Here is a 22,997-nt window from a genome sequence, read left to right on the forward strand (position 1 = left end):
GTCATCAAAAAGGTTGCCTACCCCTGTTATATCCAAAGCCGACCTTTTGTACGCTGCTGTTTTTGGTGATGATCATCGTGTTATGGTACCTGGCCTTAGGAAACATCAAACAGGTGTTTGTGCCATCCGGGCGGTGGGAGAGGGACTGTGCTCGTAGTAAATAATCATTTACCCAGCTTGGTTTCTCTCTCACATGAATGAGCTTCACAGTCCATCGCCACATGGGAATTCCTACAAAGCTTAAAATAAAAGGCAACTCAGAAAGGTTCAGAGCGCCTGGTGTTCTGCGCCGATCCCTACAACATTAACATGCTGTCATAATGAACTACAAAACTCTTTTGACTGTTATAATTTGCTCCTGGATGGCTGTTATCAGTTGAGAGATGAGAGCGAGCGCTGTGTATGTGTGCCGGATTTGCCATCACTCTGGCTGCAATTTGTACCTGAAGCAGAAATAACTTGAACCGACTTAAATGACTGATGTGATGCAGTGTGAACTGGAGCAAAGAAAGAGGAAAGTTTGCAGTCATTCGCCGGGTGGTTTAGGTGTTTTTCTGCGGAGGTGGAGATGATGGGAGTGTTCTCTTTGAGGACCCACTTCTGAGACCTCGGGCTGGTGCGATACAGCGCTTCTTCCCTCTGCTGTGGCAAGTGTGTGTTTACTGGCACGCTGCTGTGTCCGTGTCAGAGAGTGCAGAAAAACATTTTATATTATCAGAGATGTCAACAATGCTGTTTTCAAAGGTTGTTTTGGGGGGGAAATGGGCAGTGGTCTCTGGGTGGAACTGAGGTGAGACAAGAAGTAAAATCAACTGAAACACCTACAGATCAAATAAACAGGCCACACGTCATTTTAAAGTGGCCCTAAGGTGCTTTTTCCCCCCTTATTTTCTGACTTATACACTCACAGGCCACTTGCTCAACTTCTTACTAATCCAAATATCTCATCAACCATACACATGAAAGCAACTCAGTGCACTTGGGCATGTAGATGTGGTCTTAGTTTTCCACATTCAGTGAGCTTGTTGTCACTGCATACCTTGCTTTTTGATGTACTGCTCACAGAGGCAAGGCCAGAAACCTTCACAAATTTTTCGCGATCCAAACAGTTTCTTTAGCTCTAGAAATACTTGTAATTTTCCATCGATTTTTCACACTTCCTGTGTGTAATGGCAACATCACCAGATAAAGAGTAGCAGTGTATTTTGCAAAGGCATCCAATAAACCAAATTAGACCATTTGGTGGGCAGGTTCTGGCCTTGGTCCACATCTTTGATGGCTGATCTTTAAACTTGCAGCTTCAGAGAGTTTTTTTTCTACTTTTCGATATTTATGATTTCAAAGTTAGGGGATGTACTTTATATGATTCATGTGATGACCGTCTTATTGGAGTTATTTGCTGGTTTATGTATGTAGTTTTTTTGTGCTGGTTAAAAATAACTGCAAGCTGGTGAGACTTTGACGATGTGTATCTGCTGTGTCCTTTAAAGTAATCGCTCACTTTATCTTCAATCCAGGTTCCTTATTTATATGAGAGTTGAGTGATGAAGAAGATCTTTTTCGTTTCGCTGTCATGAAAGCGGAAATATACAACAATCAAAATCTAAAGGAAAACAAACCCAAAAAAATGTCCCACATTAGAATCAGCAGATTGTTTTAAACAGTGGCATCGGTCCAGACTTTCACCATCTGTCCATCCCTGCATGCAGTTTAAGCTTCTGATTTTCTGCGTCCTGATGTTTTGAACTGAATGTGTAGCTTCTGATCAGGTCTAATTTCCTCCATTAGTGATCAAGGTTCACACATGAGAAAGGTTGTTTAGTCTCTGCTGCTCGCCGTCTTCCTTCACTCAGGCTGGCGTGCTCTGACCCCGCTGTGAGTCATCTTGCATTTCTCGATGCTGGCAGGAGTGCTGGCTGTTCGCTCTGATCCATGCTGTAGTGGTGCGACGCTGCCTTTGGCTTTCTGAAGGAGGGGTGGGGGGGAACTGGAGCACAGCTCTGAGCCATAGGCAGAAATACCAGGCCTAACTAGGACATGTCAAAAAACGGGGCTAGTGGCGGGGTGTCTCTCTCGCAGAGAACTTCCTGAAGGGATGACAAGAAGTATCTTGCCGTTGATGAGTTCCGAATTTCTTCTTCTGCTCCACTTATTGTTGATAATTTTGTACCTTATACCTTTTAACAAATAACACAGATGCTTTTTAGAATTATTGAGCTTTAAAGTTTTGCAGGTACACTGGTTCTGTTTGTGCTGCACTTCAACAGTGACTCATTCTCCCAGTTTTTTCTATGGTATGACCCCTTATTACAAAGCAAAGCCTAGTCATCGAGCGTTTGATTTGCCCATCGCACTAGAGCTGCAGATAATGATCCATTTACAATTTTTCTATGGACCTTCTCTGCTTTTCTTTATTTTCTGTCATATATATGCTGTTAAAATGGAGACTGTTCATATAAAGCATGGCCAGAGTTTGAATAATTAGGTCAGTGTCTGTACAAGTAATCACTGTGATCTAAAAGCTCAGATTTTGCGCAGCTCTAAATGCTTTTTCTGACATCACAGAAAGTTGATATGCCCAATATCCTCCTGAGAACCGAGGAAACAAGTATTTTTCAGTTAAATTTTTTGTGATGTCTTGCCTATTTGCAGCTAAAAGAGGCCACCCAAACACATGAGATGTCCTTGGCCAGGATGTCTTCTTTTGACTTCAACGGTGGTTAATAGGATAGCTCAAATAAGTCAAAAGATACAGACCAAAACCAAATGTCCATTAAGAGGACATAAATGTATAGGCTGGTTCTCATGAGGATATGGTCATCTCAAAATAGACAAATGTCTCGCTTATTAATCACTCAAGTAAGTACTCTTGTATATGAATCCTGTTTATTGATTTCATTTGCTTACATTTCAACTAGGAAACTTGGTGTAATTTGAGATTAGATACATATAATCAGATTAAATAACATTGTAACCTCTCAGATCCACATCGTGACCCTTTCTGGATGTCCTGAGCCCCATGTGAGCCTTTTTGCAACTTGTTTTTCTGTTTTTGGGTGCTAACAAGCTCAGTTAGCACGGTGCAGACTATCATAGACCGAATGGCCCATTTTCCAGTCTGGCCTCTACAACATCTCCCTGCACACTCTCAACCCGCTACACTAAGTGCTGCTCCAAACCAACAAATCTTCCCCTTTAAAGTAGGTTACAGAGCCCTCCTACCTTGAGTCTGCGCTGATGCAGGTGTACTAACCTCAATTTGTGAAGGTGTAGGACCTTTTTTATGTCCCATATGCAGGAAACCGCATGCACCAGTGAAGGAGATCTTTGTGATTATACCAGGACTGTTAGAGTAATGAAGAGAATTGATGGGTTTGGACACAGTTTTTGAAACATGCTTCACACATTATTTAGTTTTTTAATGTTTTTGTTATCAATTCTGATATTAAAGACCAAAATGAAGATAAAAATTAAGGCAAATGGTAGCATTTAAGGAATTGTTGGTGATAATGGAGCAAATTTCCATTAATGATTGACAAACTCTTTATACCTTTATACTGGCATCATGATCTGATAGCGGTATAAATCTCTGAAGATGCTGATTACCAGTTCCTGTTTCTGTCTGAGAAAGTTGAGGGTGTCTTAAAGCTTGCATGCAACTTCATAAGTTTTCAGATGGGCTGTTTGTAGAAATAACTATCAGATAATATGCATTAAAGAACATTGAAGGCAAAGGTTATCACAAAGAAAGAAACTGGCCTCTATCAAGCTATACCAATGTTCATTTAATTGGTTGAGGTGTGTATTTTAATATGAGGGTCTATGGCAGACTTGGGCAATTAATTTTCCCAAGGGGGCACATGAGGAATGGACTGTTGTGGAGTCCTGGTCCACAACAGTTCAGTTTTATCAAGTGAGAGATATCTAGCTTAAAGTCAGAGTCAATGTCAGACAGGACAGGGTATCTGGATTTGTTAAACTTCATCACTGAGAATGTTGGTTCACATATGATGGTAGATCCAAAGAGAACATCTTCTAATCTTTAGCACTGGCATACAAAACAGCTCCCGGTGTATAAGAATATAAATGCTTATTTCACTTCTGGGTTCTTTTTAGTCACTTGATCTTGTATCTTTTTCAAAAGTCCACCATTCTTCCGTGTCAGATTTGGACAAAGTCCAGTTTTTCCCATTTCAGCTCAAGCCTTTCCAAGCAAGCACTTACCTCCATGAACAAATCATTCCCTGTCCCTTTCACTGAGTGCATTGCTGCCAGGTCCTCCAAAATCTCCAACTCTGTCTTCATCCCGCTTACAAAGATGAGTAACTGGGCAGATATCACAACTCTCATCCAGAGCCGAGTAGCCATCGGCTCATTGTCAAACACTTCTTTTTTTCTCAGGGCATATCAGCTCAGGAAAGTTGACCAAACACTCTAATAAACTCCCCAGCAGAGATTGGCTCACTTACTTTGGTTTATAATTTTTGTGGGAAATAACAAAACTGGTCTTGACTGCTCCATCCTTGGATGTGTAAAAAGTCATGTCGATTTTGCAGCTTTCCTCGCAAACGTTCAGATGTCCGTTCTCACTTTTTTCCAGCTTCAAAGTTGCTGCTTGAAACACAGTTTCAGGTTCAAAGCAATATCCCCATCCTGCATGCTAACGTGAATGCTACTGATATTTAATTAGGCATGCTTTTTGTAGATTTGGACTTGAACATCTGTTTGTGTTGCTGATTAAATAATTTATATACTTTCAGCCACAGTCCCCACAGCTGAATGCAAAAATGTGTTATTCTCACTACTGAACGCAGTAGTAAAGGCAGCAGCAGTAACACTAATATTCATGATTTGAGTCAGCCTCACTGTTGTGTTTTTCCACTGTCGTGATGCAATGACAGGATTGATTTCTGTGTTTTTGCTGCAGGACACCAATGAAATTGTGGCCATTAAGAAATTCAAGGACAGCGAAGGTAAGAGGGCTCTTCGCTCCCGATGGGCAGGCCTCATCAGAGAGCACTTATGATTTCTATTGTAATGCAGGCTGTCCTCGTCCTTTATTTCTACTGGCCTGCTGCATCCCATATCTATCACAACATGGCAGCTCAGTGTGATCCTCATTTCCTGTCTGTCTCACCTCCACGCAGAAAATGAAGAGGTCAAAGAAACGACCCTGCGGGAGCTCAAAATGCTCCGCACGCTCAAGCAGGAAAATATTGTTGAGCTGAAAGAAGCCTTCCGCCGAAGAGGGAAGCTGTACCTTGTTTTCGAATATGTGGAGAAGGTAGGTTTCCTCCACAGGCCGATACCTGCGCTGACTCTGGTGTTACTCTCACCCGTCGCCTGTAGCAGAACAAGTTCAGCACACTCTTCTCTTCTTCTGGCTTCACTTACCGTAACATCAACAGAACGATGAATGAAGGTGGTTATCAGCTCAATAATTCAATCCAGGGTTTTCCCAACCTCGCTGTGAAAGAGATAACATTGGCAGCATATGACGAATGACAAACACAGGGAGGTATACTGGCAACAGAGCAGGATATTTTCCAAAATAACAGCAAACTATAATATTTGAAAAAATACAAAGAGGTTAAACACATAATAGAGGCTGAAAGCAACAGAGCTGCAGCAGCCAAAGCAGCAGCGGGCGAGTTTGTGTGATAGGGAAAGGCTGTAGAGCACTGTGGTATTAAAACACCTGGTCTGAATGTGTAGGACTAGTAAAGGTACAAGTAAAGAACAACCAGAAGAAACATCATTCAAACCTGTAAGTTGCTCAAAATCCAAATTTCAAGTTGGCCAGCAAATATGAGGCTTAGCTTATCACTAAATTAAGTTCTATTCAACATTATAATTGTTTAAAATTGCTCACAAAATCAGGTAAAAAGCAGAAAAAAGTCCTCGTCTTCAAAATAAAATACTTTAGACCAGAGCTATTAAACGCATTACAGCTTCAGAAATGGCAGCCCGAAGCAGTCAACGCATTGTTCTCACTTAATGAACCTTCTATTCACAAAATAGATAATTAAAAAATAGGTATTGTTTCTCAAATATGAACCATTTTTCTCCAACAGAAAAAAAACCAGACTTTTGTCACACTTTAAAAAGCATGTCGATCTCTTACCTCAAATACAACCTGCACCAGAGGTGGTCAGGTCTGGACGGGTCCTCCCGATGCTGAAAACTCAGGGTTAAACCTAGAATTCGTTCGCTAAACCCCCAAATCCCTCATGATAATAAAGAGCTCAGCTTTGATTTCTTCAACTGTGTCTTTTTCCCTCTCTCTTTTAGAATATGCTCGAACTGCTCGAGGAGTTACCAAACGGTGTGCCGAGTGAAAAAGCGCGCAGCTACATCTTCCAGCTAATCAAAGCAATTCACTGGTGCCATAAGCATGACATTGTTCACCGAGGTAAGGCGTTTTTCTTGACCTGAACATAGCGTACAGAGTGTTAGTACGATAGAGGAGAGGCCCCCAGAGCAGGAAGACAAATGCAGCATTATTTTGCTTACACTGGAGAAAAAACATGGTCATTCCATATAAAATCCACCAAACTGGAGAAAATTTCCCACACGAGCCCTTCAGAATCACCTGGTTTCCATAGTGTAGTGATTTACATGTGTGTCTAACAAGCAAAAGGTCCCTGGTTTGAGCCCATGAGAAGACACAAATACCTTTGGGGTTGCATCTGGTGTAAAAATCTGTGGCAACCCCTTGTGAATAGGGTATGCTGATAGTGCTCTTTATGTGAGACTGCACAGCACTTTTATTACTTGTCCTCCTTTCCCACATCTTGAGACAGTATCCCAAATTTTGACTGAAAATGTGGTGTGAAGTGATACAATATTTCTGTCTCATAATTGGTTAAAAATGGCTAAAATTGTAAGATATGGTGCAAAAAAACATGTATGAGAGTATGGATGCATCTTTACTGAAACCCAAAGACGGCTAAAGATCTTTTATTAGCAAGAGAGTTGGAAATGTTGCATTTAAATGTAATATATTTGACTACCTCTCAGTATTATTAACACGTCTCACTTTGTCCCACGTTCAGTTTGTTGTGATATGGTCACCTTACTCATTAAGAAGAGAGCCGCCAAAAGGAGCTTTGATGCATCATGTAAAATTTTACCTTCTTACTATGAATATTTTCCAAGTGCATCACAATTTGGTGTTTTTTAATTTGTTCAGTCCTCCTATGTTTTTAAATACAGAAGACTGATATAAAATACATTTGAGAATTGTTAAAACTTTGAGCATCAATATTATGGGATACATCATACTCTCTGTAACATCTAAATATTTTTGGGTCCAGCTTCATGGTTCGTATCACTATGTGAGACAGGTGTTTGGTCAGAATAGGCTCACTTTCTATCTGTTTAGCTTCATAGTTTCATCTTTTTCTTTTGGCTGCTCCCTTTAGAGGTCACCACAGTGGATCATCTACCTCCATCTCGCCCTGTCCCTAGCATCCTCCTCTGTCACACCAACCCTGTGCATATCCTCATCCATGAACTTCCTCTGAGTTTCCTCTTTTCCTCCTGTCTGGCAGCTCCCTATTCAACATCCTTTGCCCATTGCATCCACTGTCCCTCCTCTGCACATGTTCAAACATCTCAAACTATAACTTTGTCTCAAACCCGCTCAGCCTGAGCTGTGCCTCTAATATACTCATTCCATACCTATCAATCCTGGTCAATCCCCATGATATCATAGCATCTTCAGCATTATATCTATCAGCATTATAACTAAGCGATGTACTGTTCACTAGAAGAGCTTTTGGTGAATCAGTGGCAGCAGAGCAGGAAACCAGATGGCCCATGTGAGCTTTTGGCACACTGAGAGCAACAGAGCAGGCATCCAAATGGCCTGTAGTATATCCAGGCACCCATATGACAATGTTATCGAGGGATTCAGTGTATGGGTTATAGTTTTTTTCCCCCCAATCTGTGCATTTTTGCTGATGAAATTCCATTTCTCTGAAGGGTAATCATTCAAATCGCTCTCTCAATGAAACAGATGAATGTGTGGTGGCAGAAACTGATGGAAGTGATGTAATAGCGATGATGATAATGATGCCCCTCTCCAGCTTACTCTCCATCTGTGTTCTTCCTCCTCAGACATAAAGCCAGAAAACCTTCTCATCAGCTCCGATGACGTCCTCAAGTTATGTGACTTCGGTGAGCCCCTCTATTCGATCCTCGCGCTGTAAGAAAGGTGCTCAAACAGTCAGAGCTGTGATGTAAAAGGAGTGTTTTCAACAGATACTATATTTGGCTGAAACCAGTGCTTCAGGAGTGCAGCAGGCAGGCTTCATCCGGTTATCTAAAGCGGTGTGTGCGCCTCCCCTCTCTGCGGCTGGTCATTCTTCTTTCATCTCAATTAATGAAATGTGTTGGGCAACAAGAGCATAATCATGCTTCAGCTCAGTCTGGCGGCGCCACAACAGAAGCAGGGGGAAACGTAAAACATGGCGTGGCCAGAATCACACAGGCAATCTGGTGTGAGAGACTGAAGACCTGCTGTTTGCTCTGTGTCAGCCAAAGGCATTGAGAGAAGAGACACGGGCCAAACAGACTCCGCTGTGAAGGTTTACGTTTCAGACCGAGTCTTGCCGCGCGCAGTCACTTTCACTGTGTGTTGTTTTGATCGGGGAGTCGGAGCTCTGAGAAACTGGAAATGAATGGCTGGGTTAATGTAGTAAATGTCCAATTGTGAGGGAAAAGTTTCTCCTTGTTTAAACTTGTTTAACCTAATATCATGTAAAGGTTCAAAGGGTTTCACAGGCAATATAAAAACACTATAAATATGCTGTCTATCTATTCATCTATCTATCTATCCATCTATCTATCTATATACACACACACACACACACACACACACACACACACACACACACACACACACACACACACACACACACATATATATATATATATATATATATATATATATATATATATATATATGCAGAAGTGACTAGCACAAGTCACCATCAAGTGCGGGATCTACCAAGGAGATGCTCTGTCCCCACTGCTGTTCTGCATAGGCCTGAACCCCCTCAGTGAGATCATTAACAAGACTGGCTACGAATACCGACTACGGAACGGAGCAGTTGTCAGCCACCTCCTGCACATGGATGACATCAAGCCGTATGCCAAGAGTGAACGAGACATCGATTCACTGATCCACACTACCAGGCTATACAGCAATGACATTGGAATGTCGTTCGGACTGGAGAAGTGTAGTCGGATGGTAACAAAGAGAGGGAAGGTAGTCAGAACTGAGGGGATTGAACTACCAGAAGGCAACATTGCAGACATAGAGGACAGTTACAAGTACCTGGGGATCCCGCAGGCAAATGGGAACCATGAAGAGGCCGCTAGAAAAGCTGCAACCACCAAGTACCTGCAGAGGGTCAGGCAAGTCCTGAGGAGTCAGCTGATCACGCCCTGCCCGTGATCAGGTACCCTGCTGGGGTAATAGGCTGGCCAAAGGAGGAGATAGAAGCCACTGACATATAGACAAGAAAGCCCCTTACCATGCATGGAGGGTTTCACCCCAAGTCCAGCACCCTGAGGCTGTACGCTAAGCGGAAGGAAGGGGGCCGGGGACTGGTGAGTGTCAGCACCACAGTCCAGGATGAGACAAGGAACATCCAAGAATACATGGGGAAGATGGCCCCAACTGACCGAGTGCTCAGTGAATACCTCAGGCAGCAGAAACCCAAGAAAGAGGAGGGAGACGAGGAACCATCATGGAAGGACAGGCCCCTGCACGGTATGTACCACCGGCAGATAGAGGAGGTGGCTGATATCCAGAAATCCTACCAGTGGCTGGACAAAGCTGGACTGAAAGACAGCACAGAGGCACTAATCATGGCAGCACAAGAACAAGCTCCGAGTACAAGATCCATAGAGGCTGGGGTCTATCACACCAGGCAAGACCCCAGGTGCAGGCTGTGTAAAGATGCCCCAGAGACAATCCAGCACATAACAGCAGGGTGCAAGATGCTAGCAGGCAAGGCATACATGGAACGCCATAACCAAGTGGCCGGCATAGTGTACAGGAACATCTGTGCCGAGTATAACCTGGAAGTCCCGAGGTCAAAATGGGAGATGCCCCCAAGGGTGGTGGAGAATGACCGAGCTAAGATCCTGTGGGACTTCAGATACAGACGGACAAAATGGTGGTGGCTAACCAACCGGACATAGTGGTGGTAGACAAACAGAAGAAGACGGCCGTAGTGATCGATGTAGCGGTTCCGAATGACAGCAATATCAGGAAGAAGGAACACGAGAAGCTGGAGAAATACCAAGGGCTCAGAGAAGAGCTCGAGAGGATGTGGAGGGTGAAGGTAACGGTGGTCCCCGTGGTAACCGGAGCACTAGGTGCGGTGACTCCCAAGCTAGGCGAGTGGCTCCAGCAGATCCTGGGAACAACATCGGAGATCTCTGTCCAGAAGAGCGCAGTCCTGGGAACAGCTAAGATACTGCGCAGGACCCTCAAGCTCCCAGGCCTCTGGTAGAGGACCCGAGCTTGAAGGATAAACTGCCCGCAGGGGCGTGCTGGGTGTTTTTATATATATATCTATATGCCAGCTGTCATGAAAAATAAACGGTAAAAATTACCAACTTCATGTTTTTATACTCTAATCTGAATGAGCACACTGGATCTAATTTGAATTAAAATTTCACTGGAATTAATCAAGCATAAGACTCAACCGCTTAAATGAGTTTTTGTCTCCAGGAAGTAAATAACTATAATTTGGCATCTTAATCAATAAATTAAAAATGTTTTTTACTATTTTTTCTTCTTTTTGAAAAACATTGAATTAGAAAATGCATGGATGACAACAATAATTACATTTTAGCAGTAAGAGAATCCTTTTGATTAAAAGGCTTGTGCATACTAGTGATACCAGCACAAAAACCATTTTGGTAATTACTAATACTGTTAATTTAGGACAGCTGTGGTATAAACCTCACATTTGGTGGGGGTCTAATAAATTTCCATTGCACCATATATAATGTAGAATGAAGAAGTCTCTTTCAATTAGGATACTTTTTAATATTATTTGATCATAATTAGAAATCCTAGAAGGCAGCTATTTTAATATACAGTAACAGTCATATTATTTAAAAAAAAACTCAGATTGATTGGAAATAAACTTATTTCCCAGCATGTTGAGTACCGTTCTTGAAAACTGTAATCAAATTGATAGGAAAACAAACTAAAACAGTTAAAATAACTGAATAAGCTAAATGCACGAGTGCCAAAGTGCAGACAAGCTGCAAAAAATGTTGAAGATGCAGTCACCCTGTATCTGTTGGTTATGTGAGTAATTGGCAATAAAACATACCAACATGAATATTAAACTGGAACGTGTCTATATGTATGTAAGAGAGCTAGAGGCTCTAAAGGTGTGCTTCGATGCTTGTGCAGCCAAAAAAGCATCTCACATTAATCAGCTGAAGAATTCAAAAGGCAGGATCTGCTGCTGTCAAAGTGTTCAGGAAAAAAAGATCACATCTGGCGTCGTCTCTGACCTAACTTTACAAACTACTTTGTAAGTCAAAGCTTTAAAGCATAATGAGCGTCCAGAGAGACATTCAGCTGAAATTCATTTTTAGGTTTCTCAGCATGTGGAGCATAACTAAAAGCTCCTCATCATATCCTATTGCTTTCTCTGTCTTCTCTTGCCAGGCTTTGCACGTAATCTCTCTGAGGGGACTGACGCCAATTACACCGAGTATGTGGCCACTAGATGGTACCGGTCTCCGGAGCTCCTGCTCGGGTACGCCTGCTATTTTTTTACGTTTTCCCTTTAAGCTCTGTCCAGTCACCACACTGACATAAATTCTTATTAGCTCTCATTATGCGTGGCCTCTCACCACCCTCTTAAATCTGCGGTCTCAGGGCTCCTTACGGGAAGGCGGTGGACATGTGGTCAGTGGGCTGCATCTTAGGAGAGCTGAGTGACGGGCAGCCGCTGTTCCCGGGAGAGAGCGAGATCGACCAGCTCTTTACCATCCAGAAAGTGCTGGGACCCCTGCCACCAGAGCAGATGAAGCTCTTCTATAACAACCCTCGCTTCCACGGGCTGAGGGTAACTTCAGGCCCCCCCCCCCCCATACTCTGCTGACCCATCCCTCCATGCTGCTCTTATCACTGCTTTTCTTTCCTCTCTCTCCTTGCTGTCTCTTAAGGCCTCCTCCTCTGTTTCTTCTTCCCTTATTTATTTTCTCTGTACACTCTCTTCTCCTTCTTCTTCTTCTTTTTCTGGCTGAGTTTGCTGTGCCGTGACTGACTGGATCACAATGACTCATCGTGTATCATGTATCCTGTATGCACTGTGAAGGAAGGCTGTGATAAGTCTTCTGTGGCAGGCTGGTGGTGCAGCAGACCTGGGTCGTCCTTCCCTTCGCCTCACTGCCCACAACCCAGGATTTAATTATTAGTTAGCAAACTCCCCCTCTGTGAATGCCTGGCAGTGAATACCCAGTGATAAGACCACTTCTTGATTAAGCTGCATAATAAGTGAAACGCTTTACGGTCTACACCTTGAATTTTCAGCTTCTATCCACCTCTTAAACACCCAAGTTGTTGTTCCTCAGTAAAATCCTTGCTCCGGTAAAGACAGGCACACGTTGGCCGTGTCTGTTTCTTAAAAAAAAAAAAAAGCGCCTGCTATTGTTAGTACTTGCTCAAGGGGAAAAAAAACGAGCTCTACCTCCACATTTATGTGCTTGTTGTCATTTAAATGAGATCCTGCAAACTTCGCTGATCCCTGCACATTATCGCTCACAGTCAGATCATCCTATTAACACCACGAGAGGGGAGAAATAGTGTTTGATGGAAACACGCATGCTGTTTTTATTAAAATAAATCAGACCAACAAGAAACCACACGACACTTTTGAGTGAACAGAGGACGCTTGATGGTTGTTTCATCACGTTTCCCACCTACGATGTGCTTTTCTGTAACACTCAGAAATGTGTGATGTAAAAAGAACGGCTTCTGGACTCTTTTTTTCCGCCTGCAAACGGCAAATTCAAAATATTCAGAGGAAAAATTCTATTAGAAATGAAAGGTTGACAATGGAGGATTTGCACGTGGTTGAAATCACAAGTTGTGTATTTGGGCATTTCTAAAAGAGTTCACCAAAGCATTGTCATGGTTACAGGATTTTCCAATCAAGCTTAGAAAAAGATTTCTTCAATACCAAATCCGATTATACAGAGATACAAACAAACCTGTCACAGGAGACAACAAGTAAACGATGTTCGACAACAACACCGATATTAAAATATAAGGTAACAAGAACTCACAAGATAGGGCTACAATTTCAGGAGTTTCTTTTTTATTGGGTAGCATTCAGGGGACCAAGAATGAGGCAGAGTGTGAATTGGTGAAGAAAACACTGGGTCATGTGCAGCCCTATGTACTGATAGCTTGTCAGCTACCTTTATTAGCAATAAGGTGAAGTAATTAGTGTCACTGTGGAGGATTTTTATCCTTCTTGACAACATTGCTTCAGTTCTTTTAGGTTTACACGCATCCGCTCTGTTAAGGTCCAGACACAGCACATGGCCTTTGATTGGACCATTCCATTTCCATGAATCTTGCTTGGAATCGTGTTCCTGTTGTGTGACTCAGTTTGTGCCAGGCTTTAGCTGTGGGACAGATGGCCTCACATTTGACTCTAGAGTACTTTGGTATACAGAGGAGTTCATGTGCGACTCACTGACCATAAGGTACCCAGAGCTTGTGGGTGCTAAACGAGCCCAAATCATCACCCCTTCACCATCATCATCATCGTGGCTCAAGAGTTGGCAGTTCGTCTTGTAATCGGAAGGTTGCCGGTTCGAGCCCCGGTTCCGACAGTCTCTGTCATTGTGTCCTTGGGCAAGACACTTCACCTGTTGCCTACTGGGGGTGGTCAGAGGGCCCAGTGGCGTCAGTGTCTGGCAGCCTCGCCTCTGTCAGTGCGCCCCAGGGCAGCTGTGGCTACAATGTAGCTTGCCATCATCAATGGGTGAATGACTGAATGTAGTGTAAAGCGCTTTGGGGTCCTTAGGGACTAAGTAAAGCGCTGTACAAATACAGGCCATTTACCATGCCTGATAGTTTTTATGAGGTAGTGGTTTTCTGCAAACATGGTGCTGTGCATTTTAGCCAAACATATTGATTTTGTTCTCATCTGTCTAAAGGACATTGTTCCAGAAGTCTTGTGCTCTCCGGCATGAAAACTTACTTCAGAAACAATCATATTTTAACTATATTTTAACTTTCATGTATTTAGACTCTTTACTGAAGTAAAGATGATAAAGACATTCAAGTAATAACAGGAAGGTTTAATTTAAAATACGATGAAGGTGTCTAAAATAAAAATATTTAATATGCAAGTGATCTTAGTTCTGATTAAATAATGCTGCACACCATAGTGTTGCAGCTGGAGATTAATTGAATTGAAATACTCCTGGGTGGCTGTATCTGTTATAACAGCATGATACGTTAGCAGTTTTATATTTTAAAATATGCAATATAATAAATAAGTAAAGCTTTAAAATAAATAGGTTGGAGTACAAGGGACAATATGTATAGTGGTGTTGAAAATACAGGGGAGTAGAAGAAAGTATAGCATAAAAATACCTTTAAAAAAACGACAAGTACATCAGAACTGTACTTCAGTGAAGTACTTGTTACGTTACACCACTGGTGCTGTTTATACTTTGATCCCCTGCTGGATTAACAATACTCCAGTTCAGTGACACTGACAGGGGAGCAAAAGGGGGGCAATCATTTTTCAGGGAGGGATGGTACAACTCAACTATAATTCCATCCATACATTCATCCATCTTCCTCTGATCCACTTCACACCTACAGTGAAACCACTTTAGAGTCACCAGTTAATCAAAAACCCACACAGACAAGGATGAACATGCAACCGCCACACACAGAGGCCTCAGGCGGTCAGTGGATTCAAACCCAGAACCTGAGGCAGTAGTGCTAACCACTGCACCACTGTGCTGCCTACTAAAACCCCATGTATTTTAATCTAAGAAACAACCATAAGTCTGATAACTGATAACCTTTGATTCCATTCATTCCATGATTTTGTCTCTGTCCATTAAAATGAAACCACCATAAAAATCAGAGGCTCTTCGTGTTTTTGTGTAAGTGACCAAACTTACAAATTCAGCAAGGGTTCAAATAATTACTTCCCCCATTGTAAATAGCATTATTAACATTTGATATGGTCAGGTCTCTAAAAGAGGAAGACACTTTAACCTCAGGATACTCTCATACTGACGATCGATCACTAAGGACATTTGATGCTGTTGTTTAGTAAAAGCGTCTTATTTTCCACTTATTTATGGTGGTTATCATCAAGGTGGTTATCCACATGTGGGGCATAGAGCAACTGCTTGAAGTTGTGGACAAGTGGAACTATATGGAGTATTTTCTTATTTATGACATGAAAGTTTTTTGACTGTACCATTATCCACTGTCTCTGCTAATGTTGCAGTTTCCTACTGTGAGTCACCCTCAAACCTTGGAGCGGAGATACCTGGGAATCATCGACGCAGCCCTGCTCGACCTGCTGAAGGTGAGGCGAGCTGAGCGACTTTAATGGTTTTATTCTTAACTTTTGTCTGTTTTCAGAGTATCGTGAAAACGTCCAGTTAACCACAATAATTTTCATAAACTAGACATCTGATAGTTGCATCATTATCACGGTGTTTACGTCGTGACTGCACGGTGCCTCCTCCCTGCTTCGGCATCTCTCAGCTCATATCCTGGTTCCACTGCTGTTATTGCTGTGTCTACACTGTAAACAGGAGCTCCATGTCAAGAATGTAGGCTGTGCTTGTGCTCTTGCGCTTTTCCCAGCAGATAATGACTCACCGCTAACATGATGATGATGATGCCATCTCAGGACTGACTTAAGCAAGGACAGGCGTCTCTCTAAGAACTAATCAGGCTTTTTTGTGTTGAGTTCAGATACAATTTAATAACGTTTGTTTGCTAATCGTTAACGCTGAGCTGCACGGCTACCAAAGAGCTTCTGATGTTGACCCAAAATGTAGCTTCCACTGTATATTTGTGTTATTCAAAAACAAAGCTGCATCCAGATTTCAGTTTGAGTTTGTTCATACATTAAAGTGAGTTCAGAGAGACTATTAAACACATTATTTGGGTAAGAAAAAGCAAATGTCACAAATCACATTTCACATCATTGTTTGGCTCGTTTGGTGACTGTGAGACACAATTAAATGCGGCAGCAGCTTGACTTTTATGATAATGGCGATGATTCATAGTAGCACGACTGTTTCGGTTTGTTTGAGAGGTCTGCATGTTCGGGGTGTCTTCAGCGCTCACGGGCTCCATCTGTGTGGTTTGTGGTTTAGAACATGCTGCTCCTGAACCCCACCGAGCGCTTTCTCACAGAGCAGAGCCTGAACCACCACGCCTTCCAGACCCTGCGGATGGTGGAGCGGCCTGGGCCACCCACACCCACACCTGTACGCTCCTCTAAGAGAAAACCTCACCACGGAGACAACACTACCCCCAGCAGGTCAGCAGTGAGCACTATATTTGGGGAAAGCTTGCCAGTGTAGATGTATTAATGGGTCGTTTCATGAACAAATGCTGCCAGATGTTTTTAATCAGCAGCCACCATCCAGCAACATTTGACAGAATATTTCAGGATAATTCATATATTGTCTTTCTGGTTCAGTCTGTAATTATTCTGCATCTCAGTGCACTTTTGTTTCCTAAATTTTAACTAACGCTATTTACATATTGAAATAAAGACCTTGTTTTTGGAAACTTTTCATCACTTCATTTTTCTTTGCTGTTCATATTACCAAGACAACAGTGAATTAAGATTTTTATATCTAGTCTTTTGGGAGGTTTTGATGTACTTTATGCTACTCATATTCTTTCATCACCCTGCACTTACACCAAACCTCATCCAATAAATAAAAATAAATAGCTGATGTTTTTAAAATTTCTATTGCAGTGTTTGGCCATGATAGTCACTGAGTGACAATATAATGTGACAGCATCAAGTGAGACTCTTTTAGCTATATACTTAACCCTTTAAGACCTACCATAGAACCAAGTCCGCCAGAGCTTATATTATATTTTTACATGCTGTAGAGCCATTTTTGGGAGTATTTTAAGTTGATATACATCAATACAACCATTATAGCCCAAATTTTAATAATATGTCTGCATTAAGTGCACAGTAATTACATAAATTGCAAAAAAGTGCAATAAACTACAAAATATTTGAAAATCGTTTTTGTTTTTTTTAACATATATTTCTAGTTAGAGAAATTTAAGAGGCTTATCCCTCAAAACTGTAAATACAAAAAGTTGCACAAAATAGTTTCCCACCACAGGAAATTTATTTTAAGTGTCTTCATAGTTTTATTTTTGAAATACACCAATTTTTATACACTGCAGGAAAAATGAAAATAAATATTATAACGCAAATTTGCAAAAAAACAGCATATGCATCAAAATAAACTATTTCCAGCAGTGCAATATGAGTCCTAAGCATCCCAGAAACGACACAGAAAGTCATAAAGTCAAACATAACTTTTAAAAACACCAGTATAGGCTCATAAGGCCCTGATGGTACAAAACTACATTTCCGCAAAATGACGTCACTTCCGGTTTCGGGCAGGTCATGCAATAGTTCACGCTGATGGACATAGGAAGTGTTACAAACAGCTGTACGGATTGGCAAAGCATGTTTCTGGAATATTATGTTTTTGTTGCTGCAAGTGCTTTTTATGCAATTTTTGCAAAGCCATATGTGGAAGGAAACTGTAACCTAGGACAAGCTGATGGCATGAGATGTAGGTACAACTCCTCCGGTTTCATATGTAAAAAAAATTATTGCGCTAGCTCACGTGGTTGCAGTGCTACCGGGATTTTAAAAAAGTTATGCAAAACGGAGCGTGCCCGCTCCGACCGGCTTTAAAGGGTTAACATCCACTCTACTTTACTAAAAAATCCACTGTGTCAAACACCCTCACCACCAGGGATGAATCATCGACACACAGAAAAAAGCTCATAATAAACTGCAGGTTTCATGTCATTCATATGTATTGGGAAGAACAGGGGTCTTGCAATTGATCCCTGTGGAACACCTTTCCTTATTAAATGCAGTAAGTGGTACCTTTGCTGCCACTGAGTTCATTATTACATGTTTTTGTCTCTGCTTTTCCTTAGGAGCCATGGGGGAAAGAGCTCAGGAAGCCACCGCTCCAGCAGCAGAGAGTGCTCCAGCTTACCCCGACATGAAGACCTCCACCCCAACAACGACAGCTTTCTCAACGGCAACATGTCTGCAGCCATCAACCTCAGCCCCACACTGCATCCTAAGAACTACCAGCCGCAGATCTTCAACCACTCCACCGCCTGCAGCATGGACCTGGCCAGCAGCAACCTGCCTCATCTGCTCAGCCCCGGTGAGACCAAGTCCAAGGGCGACTTTGAGATGAACTTGGGGTCCAAGGTGTCAGATGGCCCAGGGGCGAAGTACCTCAAATCCAACTTCCGCTCACAGCAGAACCGCCACTCTTTTGTAGAAGGGAAGACCAACACGCTTCAGTCAGGGGACAAACACAGCCGACACAACTACATGGAGTCCCACAGCTCCACGCCATCCTCCTCTAAGTTTGCCTACCTGAACTTGTCCAAGAGCTATGGCACGCTTAGCGATGCCAAGTCAGTGGGGAACTTAAATGATGTGCATCTTTATGCAGATGAAACCACGTCTCGCTATTTTCCTTCCAGCTGCCTCGACCTCACAGCTCCGGGCAGCCCAGCGGCCCGCCGAGTGGAGAGGCTGGGACCTGGCACAGGTGGCCGAGGAAGCATGCGCTCAGAGAGAGAGAGCAACACTCTGGACTCCTCCTACAGGCGCTCCTCCACCCGCCATAAAACTTCAGAGGAGTCCAAGTCACCAGACTCCCTGGATCCCGGGGAGAGTGAAAGGAGCCATTCCCATTCTCTCTCTGCCCCACATGACCCTCTGTCTTATGGTCAGGGATACACCAGCCCCTTCTCCTCCCAGCAGAGGCCACACCGCCACTCCATGTACGTACGGAGGGATCACCAGAGGACGCACGGGGGAGACGAGGGACTGTTGGTCGGGCAGGGAATACCCACCAGAGCCAGCAGCCTCCAGCTCCTGTCCCCACAGCTGCAGCACCGCACACTGCCTCGCCACTCTGGGGGCTCCTCCAGAGAAGAAGACATGAGCAGGGTCAGTCCTCAGCCCACATCAAAACTCTCCAGCTTTAGGGAAAGCCTTCAGGATGTAATCATAACAAATGCCTACACCAGGTTTTGTTGGACGGCTCTGCCTCAGTCTCAGTTTGTCCAGTGACGCAGCCAGGACTTATTCTGGTGGCGTCTGAAAACATGGTGTGTGTTTAGGTTCTCAGCCAGATCTTGTGTCCCAGGTTTATAATGAATTGGAAAGGCAGGATTAGCATAGCTGCAGCTTCATCTGTGAACATTTGAGGTGCTAAGAGTGTGGCTTTCTTTTTAGGACATGCAGTGAATCATGCTACCCGTATATTTATATATACTGTATACACACATATAGTATATATATACCATGTGTGTATTTGTATGTGCTGCAATGCTGAGCTCACTTCATGCTTCATCATGTCTCCATTAACAGAACGAACAGGCACCCACTGAGGTCACCCACAGCAGACCTCCAATAAGGGACTCCACAAGGGACAACACCGCATCTTTTCACACACAGCGGAAAAAAAGCGAGGTCCGACATTCTGCCTGCACCCACCATTCCCCACCCACATCCAGTCTTCCGAGCGCGCGGATGTGGGTGGATACTGCTGTCATGAACTGCTCTCTCTTTCTCTTTTTTCTCTGTCTCTCCTGCATCAGATGCCTCTTCATTTTCTCTGTGTGCTTTGCTTCCCTCTAATGTGACTTCTTATGGTAGTGCAGTCGAGCTCGTCATCGCATCGCATTTCAGTTCTGGGCTACATTTATAGCCCGCACAGATGTTTTATTATAACGGCCAATCATAAATCAATACGCCCCCACCTTATTTTTCTGTCCCTTCAGGTAAATAAAGGTATCGTTTCAGACAGAGAGGCATGCAAAGCAGGCAGCCTCGGAGATTTTATGTCATAAGTTTCTCTGTTGTGACTCAGGTTGGCTTATATCATGACCAGCAAACAGAAGATGGGGGTTCTTCCAAAGAGAACCGCAACATCTACAGCGAATCCATGCCAAGGCGGGTGGGCAGCTTCTACAGAGGTTGGTTTAATCAGGAGTGATATTTATGGCTGTGGCTTTCTCGCTTTCATTGCTGCAGTAAGGGGGGAAGATTAACTCCAGACACATCACTAGAGGGAATATTATTTTTTACTAATCACTGATCAGCTGCTTCTATATAGAGAATTATTATATTATTGCAGATTCTTGAGATGTCTACACTAAGTTAGAGAGAAATACAGCTGTTTCACTCAAAACTAAAAATAGCCATCTTATCACCAGACTCGGTGATCTTCATCCTCTAATGTCTGTAGATTTCATAGCAGTTGATTAAAACGGTCGGGCAGTGGGCCCATTCAAAATCAAAAGCCTTCCCTAAATTAAATTTGGCTGATCTCCAGTTCGAGGTCATCTTCGCGGGCATGTCCAGACAGCTGCTATTTTTAGCCCACTCTCTGGAAGTTCTGTTCTTACCGCTTCCACTGTGCACTCGGCTATTTCACCACACACCTCAAACTTGAGAAGAGAGCATAAAACTTGTGTTTCAAACCGACTGGAATTTCACAAGATAACCGCTGGCGATGAGAGCTGGGTTTCCAGCGACAGCTAAGCAGTTTGCAGCCATTTCCACCAGATTTGCCTCGCTGTGGTTTTGTCCACTTTCCAAAAATTAAAATCAAGTTAAAGGATCACAGTTTTGACATGTTGGAGGAGATTCAGCACACACTGCAGAAGTACAAGGAGACAGAGATCTAAAAAATAATAGCAGCACTGAAAATGATCCAGTGGTGCACAAGAGGATGATCAACAGGAGACTGATCAAAAGGAATCGTGTTTCATTCTTTTAAGCCCGTCCTGGAACTTTTTACTCAAACCTAATTACAATATGTCAGGAAGCTGCTGAAAGCAGGCTTAAGAGTTTTGACTGACTGAGATAACTTATTAAAAGATGTGCTTGCCACTGTTTTGGAGTGCACAGTATGCTATAATGGAAAGAACATCTGATGCTAATGTGTTCAACTTCCTCTTTAAAGTAGTGTCCTTGAGGCAGCAGCTATTTTAAGACCAAGCCATGTGTGGCTATTCAGACATGAGGACTGGCTCCATTGTATCACAATAGTGACATTTCAACTGGAGTATAATCTTGAGGAAGAAGGTGAAATTACAGTGAGCCAAACAGGGCGAAATGTAGTAGGTGGTGAGCACACCGTGAGCTAGCAAAGACTGCATGTACCACCGCTACGGTCAACTGGACGCTCTCCTTTAGATATCTCAGGGAGTCACTTCAGCTTTGGGATGATTTTGTGATTGTTGGGGACAAAAGTGTGATGCAGACTCTTCAAGCGTGTTTCTGAATGTGGTTGCCTTTGGGCACTGCAGAATCTTCCACTGAAAATTGAAGAGCGTCCCTTTGCGAAGCCTTAAGCTGAGCGTTATTGCCCTCCTGGTAATGTTACCCGGCTTAATCCTCCTAAAAGGGACCATGACTTGCAAAATTATTTTGTATTAGACAAAAATGGAATTTAGACCAAGCGCAGTAAAGATCCAAAGGGCTGTTTTTTCCTCATAGACTTCAGTACGGCCAAACTTCTTTTTACAAGCAGAAAGGATGCAATAATAAGCACTTCTTTGCTTCACATTTATACAGTCTGTGGTCTGAACAGGACTTCGCCATAGTTGTTGCTAACCGTTGCTGCTCTACACACGTAACTCATTCAAGATGCTACACCTGTGCATTAGCATTAAAATGGAATAAGATCTGGTTTGCTGAAAATGAGTTAAACCATACGGAAATTTGTGCATTGTTTGGCATTAGTCCATTTCCATAATACGAGGGACGCAAAAACTCCATCAGGGTATTTTTATATTCGCTTCTTTAGCATTTTTGGGGGCGGCCAATGTTTGAGTTTGACACACGATTACTTTAGTGTATGAATTTGCTTTAAAGTCTAACTTATGGAACTGCACAGGAGCCTTTGTGGGCGCCATTGTTGTTTGCACTGGTGTGTCAAGTCGTACTTGGAGAAAAATCTTGAGGAACGCTTTCAATTCAATTCAATTCAATAAACTTTATTGATCCCGAAGGTTGGCCCCGAAGAAAATTGGGTTGCTTTTATTGAAAGGAAGAGGAAGGTCAAAAGAGAGAAAAGTAAAACATCTAATCGAAACAGAACACCATCGATCGCATTAGCGAAATGCACAAGTTTGATACAATTGCAGTCTGTTACATTTTCAGTTCGCTGAGGTCTTTTGCGTGTGCCAATCAATTTCCGATGTTTACACGGCATGTTGCAGCCAAGCCAACATGTCACAGCTGTTAAAGTCTACAGCACTGTTAGTTATGGTATAAATTTCTATTTACTTGCAGCTTTTTTAAATTATATTCCCTGTTTTTTGTTGTGTATCTTTGGAAATCTCGAGTTATGTTTTAATCTTAATTTATTTGTATTACCCGCCTAAACTTTAGATATATGTTTGGGTCAGAGCTAGAATTATGACATCTAATGACCTGTGTTTATGTGTTTATTTCTCTGTATATTGGACGTAAATTAACCCATTTGTTGTGTTTGTTGAACAGTCCCGTCTCCCCGGCCAGACAATTCCTTCCACGACAGCCGGGGTCAGAGTCGGGGCTCGGGCTTGTCTGGCGACGGCGGCAGTTTGGCGAATCACTCCAAACGACAGCCGGCGTTTGACCCCTGGTAATTATATCTTC

General features: G+C 42.8%; 1 protein-coding gene across 4 annotated transcripts in view; it reads left to right on the forward strand.

Annotated features, from left to right (window-relative positions):
• LOC146546690 (cyclin-dependent kinase-like 5) overlaps positions 1–22,997 on the forward strand; it is a 53,093-nt gene that overhangs the window by 24,186 nt on the left and 5,910 nt on the right. For 3 of the 4 annotated variants that reach the window (XM_085263648.1, XM_085263651.1, XM_085263649.1), the window contains exons 4-15: positions 4,928–4,973; positions 5,148–5,284; positions 6,292–6,412; positions 8,122–8,181; positions 11,708–11,798; positions 11,921–12,110; positions 15,534–15,614; positions 16,417–16,583; positions 18,254–19,292; positions 19,716–19,817; positions 20,218–20,323; positions 22,860–22,983. In XM_085263648.1, the coding sequence (XP_085119774.1) occupies positions 4,928–4,973; positions 5,148–5,284; positions 6,292–6,412; positions 8,122–8,181; positions 11,708–11,798; positions 11,921–12,110; positions 15,534–15,614; positions 16,417–16,583; positions 18,254–19,292; positions 19,716–19,817; positions 20,218–20,323; positions 22,860–22,983 (2,264 nt within the window). The remainder of the gene's footprint in view (positions 1–4,927; positions 4,974–5,147; positions 5,285–6,291; positions 6,413–8,121; positions 8,182–11,707; positions 11,799–11,920; positions 12,111–15,533; positions 15,615–16,416; positions 16,584–18,253; positions 19,293–19,715; positions 19,818–20,217; positions 20,324–22,859; positions 22,984–22,997) is intronic. The other variant, XM_085263650.1, reaches the window with a different exon arrangement.

This window comes from Mchenga conophoros, linkage group LG23 (genome assembly GCF_057382185.1).
Source record: "Mchenga conophoros isolate Kocher_MC1m ecotype Shallow Benthic linkage group LG23, M_conophoros_male_GT1.1, whole genome shotgun sequence".
Classification (NCBI taxonomy): Eukaryota; Metazoa; Chordata; class Actinopteri; order Cichliformes; family Cichlidae; genus Mchenga; species Mchenga conophoros.